The following is a 14,651-nucleotide window of genomic DNA, read 5'->3' as shown; positions in this document are numbered from 1 at the left end:
TGCTCTCTTTTACAAAATGAAATTTAATTCTTAATTGATAAAACTCGATAAAATTTTTATAAATGCTATAAAATAATTTAAATTAAAAAAAATTTCTGGGAAGTTTTTATATTTATTGCAAATTGCAATTTTTCAGAGTAAAATTATAAAGATACTAAATGAATCACCTTTTAAAACATAGGAATATCAAGCAGAATTTTGCAGAGGCTAGGTAGGGTGACCCGGGTTAATTCATGATCACTCTGTTTCTGGGGTAAATAATGATCACCTAAGTTTAATTTCAAAAAGAATTTTTTTTAAAATTGAAGACATGGACAAGAATGCTCGTACACTTTACTAAAGTATAACTACATTTACTTAATAGTTTTTTGTTTAATCTAACAAAATCCTATCTTTTAAACTGCTTTCTGTATTTTCCATTTTAAAGATGGGTTTCAAAATGTGTACATTTCTGCAAAGATCCTTCTCTTAATAAAAAATATTTTGAGTTACTTTCTTTTTCTTTGATATGAAAATAGTGTAAGCTTTTGTTTAATTGTTTCACATCTACTATAAACATTATAATTGATTATAGGAAACTATATCAAATGTTGCCCCCTACAGATGGGGTGATTATTGATCACTGGGGTAATTCCTGATCATTGTCATTTCTTTTTATAAATAGTATTAAAAACAGATAATAAATAGCTAATTGTCGTTTCTTAAATAACAGTTCATATTTATTAAGTGGAACAACTGTAAAATATATTTTAACTGTAATCACAAAATTTGTTTTTAACGGTATACAAGACAAATGTGTTCTGATTTGCACCATTTCTAATTTGTCTTACCTTGCTTCCATCTTAATTTTACGTGTGTACATTGTTAGAATAATTTTTTAAGTTTATAAATCGGCCTAATATAAATATGGTGAGAAATTATGAGCCTGAAAAGTGTACTAAGCTTCTAGAAAGCAAAATTAGTGAATTTCTTTTAATGATTGAATATGAAAATTTCAGTGTGAGAGCTGCTGCCACAGCTGTCGACATACCTTACTTAACTTTACACTCTCACTTAATGAAGTTACAAAATCCAGCAAAAGTAACCCATGTGGGAACTCTTTTTTATATTCCAGCAGAACATGTGAATGAGTTGGCTGTTTGCCTAAAATGTATGGCACGATGCAAAGATTTTTGGAAAATTTAAAGTGTTGATCTTCATTCTTGCTTTTTAAATAAATCGTTTTATTAGCTGCTTATAGATTTTTGGTTCATTTGTTTGATCTTGATGTCCTATTTGTTAATTACCATTGTATAATTATTTTTAAACAGCGTGAAGTGATCAGGAATTACCCCAGAAATGATCAAGAAATAATTCCTGATCATTAAAAATTTAAATTCTAATTAGATTTGCAAACAAAAGGTAGCATAGGACTCATCTCATATAGCCTCAAACTTCCAGTAAATATTAAAATTCTATCTTGAACAGTTTTTTTACAAAATAGATGATTGCATTTTTTGATCAAGAACTACCTCAGGTCACCCTAAGTATAAGTGAGAATTGAGCATTTAGAAAAGTTTGGAGTCACAACTTGAACATTTCAACTATCAACTCTCCAGCTCTGATCTTAACAGCCATTAGAACAACAACAAAAATGTTAGAAATTTCAGTAATCTATTTTTATTAAAGCGTCACTCTCTGACAGAGTTAGATGTTTACTTTCTTAAATATTTAAATGTAGAAATATTTTGCTTTAAATGTAGAAGTACATAAAATGCAAATGAATTGAAAGCAGAAATAAGGTAGTTTTATGAATATTATGTAAAATATTATGTTTTAAGAATATTATGCACATAAATCTATTATTTACAAATTTTTTAGAAAGAAATAGATATTGATAACTGCCCCAAAGTGGTAATCAAGTTTTGGCAACAATTAAGCATTGTCACATGAGAAACTTAAAACTAAATCTCAGAACTTTACTCCGAAACAAAAAAAACAACTCAAAACCACTATATGTGTATCTTAAATTTATTACAAATACAAGAATTAAACGGTTAAACTTCGCACCTGGATGATTTCAAATGGTCTAAACAGGCACTAATATAAAAATATCCCACTTCTTTTGGTTGAAATCTTTACATAACACATAATTATAACTAAATTTTTTTTCTTCATATTTATACAAAATTCGGCAAGACTATAATTGAGGGTGCCCCTTGATTCTCGCTAAGTTGTGTTCGCTGTTGATCGCCAATCTGGGCGATGTTGAAACCCAATCGTGATTCTGATTGGTTTAAATTTTAGCTTTATTTTTAAATGTTCAACGGTATATGTAATTTCAGAGGTCAGTTAGCTCTACGTTGGATGTCGGCTGGTAAGGTTAATTTTGCTTCTGGTCCTGAAAATGACTTCGGTAAGTAAGATAAATCTTAAGTTTCTGTACGATTTGAATAACAATGGGAAAAAAAGCAGTGATTGACTGGTGTATGAATGAAAGTTTAATTAGTAATTGGTATAAATGTCATGTTTGTGCGAAAGATACGTCCGCCACTACAGATTCTACTCATGATACATTTAAAAATATTTAACTGCTATTAGAGAATTCTGTGTACCTAAAAGTGAGGATATTCAAGCTAAATAAAGTCAGTCGATTATTTTCTGTACTTATTCCATTAATTTTTGTTTCAATTCAAAATGCATTTTATTGGGTTTATTAATTTTGCTTATATTGTGTTCATTGCAATTTTATTAAGTTTTCGTCGATGTTTTGTTAAAATTTTCCCATGTTTTAATGAAATATCATTATGTTTTGGTCGTCATTCCTGTTACCGCGGTGTTCCGTGCAAACAGGAATAACGCCAAACATAAGTCGCCAATTTTGCCAAGGGGCACCCTCAATTATAGTTTTCCCCAAAATTCAACATTGTAAAAGATATAAAGAATTTCTTTTTATACAATTTTTGAATTTACAGTAAAACACGCATTAAATTTAATAAATTAGATATTCTGTTTCATACAAGTTCTGCTTTTGAAACAAAAAAACTAAATGATGCATGAATTTCAGATATCATATCCGATGTAAGCATGCTACGTTGGAATTTCTTAAAAGCAAGGTGATTGCATCTTCTAGTCAATATACAAGCCGCTAAAGCAGCTAATATTGTAGGACAATGAGTCTTGGCTTCAGGATACCTTTTATGAGCCCAGTAACTAAACACTCCCATAGAACCAGAAAGTAAATCACCTTGACCACCACATCTTCTGGGACTACCTAACTCATCACAAAGTACCGTATTTGAACCATCAGATATAATATCCAATGGACCTTTTTTTGCAATAGTAACTCCCATGGCATTCGATAACTCTTCGACTTCCCCTTTACAACCATCTGATTGCAAATTTTTCTTTAAGACTGCTTCATAAAGGCGTTTAAACTCAACTTTATTTGGTGTTAATATAGCTTTTTTATAAGACATAACATCCTGAAAATTTTCGTTTAAATAAAACAAAGCATCCGCATCAAAGACTAGAGGCATATCTCTTTTCTTCGCTAAGTTAATCAAGCTACGTGTAGCATCGAAAGTTATTTTATCACGTCCCAAACCGGGTCCTATAACTAATGAATGTAACGATGGCAAATAATCTGTAACTTCTTCGATAAAATTGGGGCTATCAAGTATCGGGTGAACAATTAATTCAGGGCTATATGTTTTAATAACCTGAGCAGCATCTCGCCAACAGAATACGTGAGCAAGATCACAACCAACTTTCAATGCGGAAATTGCAGCATAGTAAGGAGCACCAGTGTAATTTTTGGAGCCACCAACAATACCGATTCTTCCAGCAGCGCCTTTATGAGAATCCACTGACAACGGTGGAATAATAGATAAAAGTTCTTCTTTGAAATCCATACCGGTAACACAGTTATTTCAAAAATTGAAATACTGTTTAAAAGGTAAAACAAAAGTTATGGTTTTCCGATCAGGTTCTCTCGATGTTTTATTTACAAACAAATCGAAATCCAAGTCGAAGTAATTATTAAATCGATTGAAGCTCGTCTTGTAGCTCAGCAGTTTCATGAAATATAAAAAAATATAAAAAATTTTTGCTTTTCAAAACTAGAACGAAAACTCAAACTACTTTTCGGTTTTTCAGCATATGCCGCAGTTCTTTAAATACTGTTTCAACTTGAAAAGTTTAGTCAGAGTGCATTAATCTCGACTCCAATCTAGAATAAAATCAAAAAAGATAATAATACAACTTCCACTTTTCCCTCGCTAGTGATGACTTGTAAACAGCAGATCGGTAAACACGAAAGAGAATTCTAAACTTATCTAATGTAGCATTTGATTATAAACTTTTTAAAAATTATGGAGTCACCTGATTCAATATTATACCAAAAAAATGAAGAAACTACCTTGGAAGGAGAGATTGGAGGTACTCCTACTAGTAGCGATGGAGCTGAATATCATACTTTAGATGAGCCTGTCAAAGATACTATAGCCCGTGACTTAAAAGCAGTTGGCACTAAATTTTACCATGTCCTATACCCCAAAGAAAAGAAAACCTTATTGAAAGATTGGGACTTATGGGGACCATTGATTTTATGTATGCTGCTTGCTTCTCTCTTGTCAACAGAAAATGCAGATGATATGGATGATAATGGACTGCAATTTGCGCAGATCTTTTTCATAGTTTGGTTTGGGGCGATTGTTGTTACTGTAAATTCAAAGCTTTTGGGTGGGAACATATCTTTTTTTCAGAGTGTTTGTGTTTTGGGGTATTGTTTACTTGCACCATCTATAGCTTTGATCATGTGTAAAATTATGGGGTTGATTTTTAATTATTCACTGTTTTTGTTTATATCTAAATTACTTTTGGTTACTTGTGGCTTTTCTTGGGCTATTGTAGGGGTCACTGTCTTCTTAGGAGATACACAACTGCCTAAAAGAAAAGCTCTTGCTGTTTATCCAATATTTTTGTTTTATTTTGTAGTAAGTTGGATGATTTTGGCCAGCTCGTAAGCTGATATTTATACTTTTATTTATATTTTGAACAAAAACTTAAGAAGTATATATGTTTAACAAATAACCACCAGTTTTGTATATTTATACCTCTAAATTCCTTCACTTATGTAACAGTAATACCTTATGTAATATTCATAAGAATTTTATTAATAAGTTTTTGATGTGTTCTAGTATTTATAAGGGGGACTTTAATATTGGTGTATTTAAAGGATGTGATCTGGCAGTATTTTCAAATGTTAGACTTCTATTTTGGAACGCAAACTCTTAATAATCTTAGTAAATTTTTCTTTTTACAATAAAAACTGTGTAAGTTGACTGCTTTTAAGACAACGATTTGATGCTTTATTAAGACAAGTAAACTTATAGTAAAGGAATTTCATTGTATTTACCTGTTTAGAACTTGAATATTTAGTTCAACTTAATAGGTAATCAAAATGCAGAAGGGGTCAACTTGAAAGGTTTCATTATGCAAAAATAATGTATGAGCATCAATTTTTTCTTTCTTTGCAGATTAAGAAAATATTTTTGTTTATAAAATTATTAATCTTATAACTCTTTTTATTTTTATCAATGTAAAACATCCTTAGCTTAGATATTGTTTGCATAATTGTGTCCCTTAGTTCATCGCTTATAATGCTAAATAAATGAGAACATTTACATTATTATATTTGTTCCACTTTAAATGCAGTTAAAACAGATAAAAGATTATTCTTATAGTGTGTAAGCATACATCATGCTTTATCTAAGTACTTATATTGTAAGTTGTAAGGCAAAATTGAAATTCTAAAATATATATATAATTGGGTTTTCTTATAGTTAAAGCATTTCACAGATAAACATTGTAATGATTATGATAATTATTAATTTAACTTAGTTTTGACTAAAAATCGTTGGAATCCTTTATTTAAATTTTTTATTTGTTTCAATGTATGTCAGTTATTAATTGCTAAAAATAAAACACATGCATCGAATATTGGATTGCACTATTCATTATGTGATACTAGTCATTAGTCTCTTTACTTGAAGTGTATTTTTTTCTTCTGTATTCACTAATAAAAACTTATATTGTTTTTCTGGTGTTTCTCTTTTATCAATCAGAACAGATTTATTATTTTTAAATGTATATAGATACAATTTCATGGTAACTGATATTAAATTTTGATAGGCTTTCTTATTTTTAAACTTTTTTTTTATTGATAAATATTTAATAATTGTTTTTAAAACTATATATATAAGATGTTCTTCAGTATTGTGCATATTAAAAAAGGGATGAAAGTTATAAATGCTTTAGAATAAATAAAAAAAAAAATGTGACTGATGTTACTTTAAAAGGACATGGAGTAAAACTTATTTTTATTTTGAAATTTCTTTCTATAAGCAATGAATGGATTTTTTAAAAAATGATATTAACTGGATACATAGAAATTGGCTAATCGAGAAAAAGCTTTTGTGACCAATGTTACAGCTACAAACTATATTAAAATTTTAATAAATCTTTTTATTGCTACAAAATACTTAAAAACTGCAATTTTGGATTTTATATCAAAAATAGTTGATTAAAAATTTATTAATGGAGGGATACTGTTAATTGTTTATTTTTTTATGTTGTCCATCGTATCATAGAATTGCCCATAGGTTAAATATTGAATTAAATTTATTCTCACCAGAATTCTATAAAGTTTTGACATTATTATGGCTAGTGGTTACAATTATAGTGAAATTTAACCTGTTTCTTCTTTTTTTTTTTTTTTTTAAATAATTATCTGAATATTTTTAAAAATCAAAGAAAAAAATTCTGAACATATTTGATTAGAACATTCTTTAAGTCTGTGTTTCCTATCAATCTTTTTCTTACCTTATTTAAGAAGTTTACAACTTTTAAAAAGTATTTCTGAAAGGAGCGGTTGGGAAGGAAGTATTAAGACTTTTTTAAACAAAAAAAAATATGTTCAGCTTTGGTACTAGTTTTAAAAAACTAAGACATNTACTTTTCTTTTTCTTTAAGCCTTCTTAAATCTTTTTCTTACCTTTTTTAAGAAGTTTACAACTTTTAAAAAGTATTTCTGAAAGGAGCGGTTGGGAAGGAAGTATTAAGACTTTTTTAAACAAAAAAAAATATGTTCAGCTTTGGTACTAGTTTTAAAAAACTAAGACATATTTGAATAATATGCAGCTGTGTATGTAATGTGATTTTACCTTGTCTAATTGACTAAATGTTAAATCATATACAGTACAGAACCCGTTATCCGGAAATCGGAAAACCGGAATGAAATTCGATAAATTTTCCCGCCATTTTTAAAATTTTTGTTTTTTTTTTCCTCATAAGATTTTAGGATTTTTCTTTCTTTTTTGAAAGATGTTCACCTTACCATTATTTTGGAAATGATCATTAGTGTATTACTTCATCGTTTTTTCTTTTTAAGATTATTTCCAAAAATTTTTTTTTTTTTTTTAGTTGGGTTTATTAATAAAAAAACGGCTTTGTGTAGCGATTCAGAAAACCAGAAAAATCAGTTATCCGGAATAGCGATGGTCCCGATTGTTCCGGATAATCGGTTCCTTACTGTACAATGCTTCTGATCTCTTTAATTATTTTTAGTTTAAAAATAAAAAGTAATAACTGCATATTAAATTTCTTAAAAGGAAAATGCTGCTTTGCTAATTATTCACCCTGTAATTAACTCATCACCTTACATAAGATTATATAACAAACTTTTTGTTGGAAATAGATAAAATTAATTTAAGAAGTTATGTAAATTGGAAAATCACTGATCAACATGGAGATTCCTCCGCTTTTTGCGTGTTGCAATAATATTGTATTCAGGGTTCCCACTCAATTTCAGAAAAAAAATTCCCTGACTTTTCCAGATATATCAAGTAAATTTCAATGAAAATCCATACTATATTTATCTATACCACGAAATTTTTTATCAGAAAACTTCGATTCTTTTATTTGTAATGCTAAGTATTGGATTTCCTGTGTAAAAAAAAATCATTAAAGGATGGAAACATTTCAGTTTTACTTAAATGTGAAATTTTAACAATGAATAATTGTAATAAATGTTAGAATCATTTAAGTCGAATCTCAAACTGATTACTGTGACTGACAATTTTAAGACTGGTTATTTTTCAGGTATAATGTAGGAATTTACCAGGTTTTTGCCAAAAATTTTTTAACTTCCCCTGATTTTTGGAGTTAAAATAAAATTTCCTGACAATTCCAGGTTTTCCCTGTTCTTCCTGACCCATGGAAACCCTGTGTATTGTCAACTTGATTAATAATAAGTCAACTTATACTTGCAGAAAATTAATAAAATACCAGAATTCATTCAAAACTGAAAATTGAAGAAGCTAATGCTTTTCTTTTGACAAATTCCTTTATCAAAACAAATATCAACATGGGGATTCCTCCTCTTTTCGCGTGTTGCAATAATATTGTATTAAAAATACCCAAATTTTCAATACAAAGTGGAAATGCAAGGCACCGACTGCTGAAAAAAGATCAAAACATAATTTGGATTAACTATGAAATCGGCATAAATAAATCACACCAGAAAGTGATTATTTAAATCCATGAGTCACGTGTCATAATATTATAGTAACTAAAATATCATAACTTTCAAAATCATGCCAAATAGGCCGGGATAGCCTGGTTGGTAGGGCACTGGGCCCATGTTCGTGGGTTCGATCCCAGCCGACCGAAGACTCCCCTTGTAATAAATGGTGACTGATGCACGTTAAATCTGTCGAGTCGCTAAGTCCTCCATGTTCCCATAACAAATCAATACCTCTGGGGGTACAGGAGTTTCCTTGTCTACTGGATTGGTTCAAAATTACACGGCTACGGAATTGAACATTAGTAAACTCAAAATTGGGTCGGCTGAACGGATATATATATATAAAAAGAAAAAAAAATCATGCCAAAGAGTAGAGCAGTAATTGCCGAAAAAAATGATTGAAAAATACGAGTAATTCGGATTTATAATGAAATCGGCTCAAATAAAGCGGTTTGAATAGTAATTATTTAAATATGTGATACGAAATTCCTTTCTATATTAGCATTTCAAAATCACATGGGAAAACGCAACAATAACTGCAAAAATATGATCAAAAAGTCGCTTAAATAATGTAGAAATCGGAAGAAAAAAAAAGCGTCAAAAAGTGATTATTTAAATACGTGATTCGTACTCGAGTGCCGTTGAAATATCGTATTAAAAAATAACAGAACTTTCAAAACCATGTAAAAATGCATTGTAATAACTGCTGAAAAACTCGAAATACCGTGTGAAATGTAGCGGAATTTTAAAAATATGGAAATTAATACTAATAATTGCCTAAAAATCTATTAGATTTACGATGAATTTGGTATGAGCAAAGCCCGTTAAAAAGTAATTACACAAATTTGAAATTTGTGTATCGAAATATCTTATTAAAAAAGCATAGGGATTTTTGAAACAGTGTGGAATTCCGCATAAACACGTAAAACGCAATCGAACAACCATATAGATTTATAATGGAATCTGTGCAATTGTTAAAAAGTGACGAATCGAATGTGTAATTTTATTTTATAAACGCGATGTACAGTCGCCCCAATTCTGAGTTTACGACTATCAATACTAGCCTTGCAATTTCGAACCCAATCTAGAAGACAGGGAAACTCCTGGACCAAGCTTGTCTTTGCGGAGGACTTTTTTATGGAACTAATCCAGATNATTGAAACGGACTGAGGACAGTACGCTCCTATTTGGTATCATATGTCTAACTTGAGTATCTATGCTAATAGGAAAATTACATTTATTTATCTGTAGCTACATAAAGAATTATGTATTTATATCAAACTTCTTTATATATTCTTTTTATATTTATTATATAAAAAAGAATATATAAAGAATCTTCTTTTTTTAAGATAAAAAAAGAAGATTCTTTATATCTTAAAAAAATGATTATGTAAAGAATCTTCGTTTTTTTATCTTTTTTATATATCTTTTATATATTTCTTATTGTTTAAATAAATATTCTTGTAGATATTTACGGTATCCTTGTAGATATTATTTAATTATTTCTACATCTTTAAGAATATTCTAAAAACAATTTACGGTGTTAAATTTCGTTATTAGGGTACCCTTCCCGTAAACGGACAACTCTCATAAACGGACAAATTTTTTGGTCCCATGAATGTCCGCTTAACGGAGGTTTCACTGTAGATTTATAATGGAATCTGTGCAATTGTTAAAAAGTGACGAATCAAATGTGTAATTTTATTTTATAAACGGCGATGGACAGTCGCCCCGATTCTGAGTTTATGACTATCAATACTAGCTTTGCAATTTCGAACCCAATCTAGAAGACAGGGAAACTCCTGGATCAAGCTTGTCTTTGCAGAGGACTTTTTTATGGAACTAATCCAGATTGCGTTACATCGTACCAAAACCTCCCACAGTTAGCCAAACAGCAAGAGGATTCTAACACATGTTGCATCTACCATTGAGAATATTTCATCTCAATGGTAGATGCATGCCAGGAGCAGACTACGTATCGACCAGCCAATGCAGGGATTCAAACGTGGATCACTTCATAGGGAGCGAGAACTCTATCCCCTGAGTCACTGTGGCTTTCTTATATGCAATTGAAAATTTTCAATTTTAAAAAAGTTCAAATAACTTTTTTATGTTCAGATGCTATTGCTGGTTGTGCACCCCTATATTAGGGTAACTTAAATGGTAATAAAGTATAATTAGTAACTAAAGATCAAGGAGGAAGAATGGTTTTTATCTATTTTTCACAAAAATGTTGTATTTTGAGGATTACTAAGTTTTGATAAATCAAGAACGTGGAAAATCGATCTTCCCTAAAGGTTATTGCACAGTCAATGATGATGGGCCATGATAGTGAAAAAAGATTCCTTCACAGAATCAGCTTTCATGGGCATAAACCCTTCTTCCACCTTGATCTTCAATTACTCAAATTTACTGAGAGAGAGAGCACCATTTCTGGTGCAATTTATAATTTTTTTCCCTCTGTATTTTCAAAACTCTTTTATCTACTACCTGGGTAGTGTGGGGAGTATAGTCTTTGCCTACTACGACTTGGGCCAGAGTTCGATTCCTCATGATAAAGGCTAGATGTCTGATTATTCTTCAATCGTGCCTTATGATTCGGAATCCACTCAATGTTATGTTAATAGTCAGATTCAGTGACTGAAATGTCAACATGCAGTTGCTGAGCATAGTACGAAGACTGGATGAATATTGCAACCATCTTCTCTTCAATCTAAATTGTGCTAGTGTAGTGTGTCAGCACTGTCTTTGGATCATTATTAATAGATTGAATATTATGCCTTTGTTAAATGCCCATTAGTATAGCCATAGTGTGACACAACCAAACCAATCAAAATTGTATCTTATAAATACACTACTTACCAATATAAGTATTTGGACAGGTGTGATTGAAAAGAAAAACTAACTTCATTCATAATCAATAGTTGGAAGAGCCTTCACAAGAGGCAATTACAGTGTGAACCCTGCGGGTCATACTTTCCACAAGTCCTTGTGTGACGGCTAGTGGTATTTTCTACCACTCGGCTTTTAGAAGACATGTAAGTCCCTTCGCCGATTTTGGATGGGTAGTACATCCCTTAATTCGGCGATCCAACTTGTCCCAGAGGTTCTCGATAGCGTTCAGGTCTGGGCAAGTTGTGGCAGTTTTAAGGTGTCCACCCCTTAAAACTGCCACAACGTAGGAAGCACATTGTCATCCAAAATAGAGCAGTAGGCATCTTGCATGGGACTAATGCTGATGTTGTACAGAGTACAGATATATACCGGCGGAGAGTGTGACGTATCTAAGGACCGCAGATATAGTCATTTGCATAGGTGTCCAAATACTTATTGGTAGATAGTGTACATGAATTATAAAATAAACAGGCAATATTATTGACTGCTATTTTAGATTCAAAAAGCAAATCATATTTTTTGTGACAATTAAAAAGTGGAAATATATATCATAATAATTTATTTTGTAAAACATACAACCAAAATTTAAACTCCTTCCAAATATAAACGTCAGTTATATAAAAATTTTTCACTATTTGTATACAAATAGAAAAATAATCTATTTTTTTCATTTGTACATATATTACTATCAAATAAGATCATTACACATAAAACACATTAATATCTATTTCACAAATGTGCAAACAATACAAAATGTGTAAACGAAAACAAATGGTAGTTGGAAGTGAAACAATGATTATGAAAATAATGAATGAATATGTATAATAAATAACTGATAAATTTGAATGCCACATAGTAATTAAAATAATTTATCAAAGCTTACAAATACATTGACTGACTGAAGTTGCTGAAAATGAGTATTTTATTCTGCAAAAAGTTATTACTGTGAAAAATGTGATAGTTAAAAACCGGGTTGCCAACTACCATGCTTTTTGCAAAATATTTTTAAGAGTGATAGACTAATAAAAACTGAAGCTTTCAAAATTTTTTTAGTAATTTTGCCAACATTTTAAAAACTTCTCTGCAATGAAGTTAGAACAAAGTAGTATTTTATATAAACTTTTGAATTGTTTACATGAATTATTAGTGGCGAAGAAAATAATTTGAAATCAAATTTACAAAGCTAAGAATAATACATTAAAATGTAAACTTAACTACCACTAGAAAATTTTTTTCTAAAAAGTGTAGAAAGTTGGCCTCCTGGTTAAAAATGAAATAATGACTATGAAAGAAATTGGAATGATTCTGCATAATAAATGTTACAACTAAATGCCTCATAGTATTTCAAATAATTTATTAAAGCAAGCTTACCATTACATTGGCCATTAATCAATTCAAACAAGTCTATTTTATTATTGGAATGTTTTACATCACATAATGTTTCTTTTAAAAGAAAAGAATTGCAGTTTTTTTAAAAAATAAAAATTATTACGATTAGACAAAATAAAAACCTAAAAATGTATATAGTTAAAAAATATTTTAAATGAAATTTTATTTTTTTATTATGAAATTAATACAAACAATTTAAATAATAGAAAATTACAATAAAATAATCCTCTCTTACCTAAATGTTTAAACTACAAAAATTTGGGTTTAATGCAACAGTTATAAATAGTCAATATTTAAAAATGCTGGAATCTAAGCATTGAAAATTATTGAAATGAGTATTTTTGCGATCGTATGTAACTTTACACTAATTTGATTTTGAATAGATTTTCTAAAAATTTTAAAATTTAAAATAAAAATGCAATTTTAAGCAATCTATTTAGAGTTAATATAAATATTTTATTGAACTTTGCATCATATATTACGTATATTTTTTTTATAAAAGATTTTATTCATAAACTCAAGATTAACTTCAAAAAAATTAAAATTATTAGTTCTTTACTCAATATTCAAAATTTCATCAAAAATTAATAAATTCATATTTTTTTTCATATTATTTTACCTATAGACTCGAACGATAAGTTTGTTACTGGCTAGAATATAAAAAATATATTTGAAATACAATGCAAAAAAACCTGAGGAAGATGGTGGAAATTTAAAATAACAAATTAATCTAATGTAAGACTCGTAAAAAAAAATTTAAAATTAATCATGAATAAAGCATAAATAATGGCACAAAAATAGACATACTATCGATTTGGTTCTATAACCGAGAAAATTCTTCAGTGCAGAAACACAACATGACAGAAGAAAGCACAAGACAAACAAATTTCACTAATTAAAATAGGTTTAACTGAAAGCGGATGAGACAAGAAATAATGAGATATAGAAATAAGGTACAACTGACCAAACCACTATTTCTCTCATAGCAACTTCTTTGCTGCATGTTTTCATTGGTCATTTTATGTTTTGACAGTAAGTTTTTTCTGTATAGAACCAAAATTATACAGTGTTAATTTTTCGACCACTATTTGAGCTTTATTCTAGTTTTTAAGCTTTATTCATTTATAGCAGAAAATATATTTTATCTTCAAAAATACAATGTGAACTTAATTTTAAAGTAAATCTATTAAAAAATTTCTATTAAAATATTTTTTTTCATTTCTAATTATATAAAATCCTTTTTTTTATCAAGCAAATCAGTTCCTGACATAAAACTTACCTAACTTCCTAACTAACCATTTCAGTGATATTATTATAGAAAACATATGAAAATAGTGTGCAAAATAGTTTGGCACAGACTGAAAATAGCAATAATTTTCTGTTATAAGATAAAATAACCTATTTAATTATATTTCAAAATGTACAATTAGCAAAGGAAGACAGAAAATACCTTGAAAAACCTTTAACGCAATCATCAAACTTTTAACCATAAATTATAATATTAATTATCTAATTAATGTTACATATCAACTAAAAATCGTAAAATTGTGCAAATTTCGATCATTAAAGGCATATTTTTGGACTGCATATGCCAGGTGGGATTTACTTTCCAAAAGAGAACTCAACTTATAATTAAGCACTAAAAAAAAAATTGAAACCACACATGTAAATACATTTGTATTAATAAATCTGACAGTATTTTTTTTCGAACATTAATTGCTTTTAACTAATTATATTAATAAAACTTTTCATAATTCAACTCTCAAATTAAAATTTTCCTACTTCAATTTATAAATAAAAC

At 29.2% G+C, this 14,651-nt stretch overlaps 2 protein-coding genes across 2 annotated transcripts; one reads left to right on the top strand and one right to left on the bottom strand.

The window, feature by feature from the left end:
- Window positions 1-2,920: 2,920 nt before the first annotated feature.
- Window positions 2,921-4,015, bottom strand: LOC107449951 (NAD(P)HX dehydratase). The gene has a single exon (XM_043047613.2). It carries the CDS (start codon window positions 3,891-3,893, stop codon window positions 2,994-2,996), a length of 900 nt encoding a protein of 299 aa, XP_042903547.1. The 5' UTR covers window positions 3,894-4,015; the 3' UTR covers window positions 2,921-2,993.
- Window positions 4,016-4,239: 224 nt separating this feature from the next.
- On the top strand, window positions 4,240-6,079 carry LOC107449952 (protein YIPF6). The gene has a single exon (XM_016065640.3). It carries the CDS (start codon window positions 4,353-4,355, stop codon window positions 5,004-5,006), a length of 654 nt encoding a protein of 217 aa, XP_015921126.1. The 5' UTR covers window positions 4,240-4,352; the 3' UTR covers window positions 5,007-6,079.
- The last annotated feature ends 8,572 nt before the right edge of the window (window positions 6,080-14,651 follow it).

Source organism: Parasteatoda tepidariorum, chromosome 9 (genome assembly GCF_043381705.1).
Source record: "Parasteatoda tepidariorum isolate YZ-2023 chromosome 9, CAS_Ptep_4.0, whole genome shotgun sequence".
Taxonomy (NCBI): Eukaryota; Metazoa; Arthropoda; class Arachnida; order Araneae; family Theridiidae; genus Parasteatoda; species Parasteatoda tepidariorum.
Note: the sequence above shows the minus strand (reverse complement) of the source record. Positions and strands in the feature narration are given on the sequence as shown.

Coding starts and splice junctions, on each gene's coding strand:
- LOC107449952 (XM_016065640.3), top strand. CDS start 4,353: ATGGAGTCACCTGATTCAATATTATACCAAAAAAATGAAGAAACTACC.
- LOC107449951 (XM_043047613.2), bottom strand. CDS start 3,893: ATGGATTTCAAAGAAGAACTTTTATCTATTATTCCACCGTTGTCAGTG.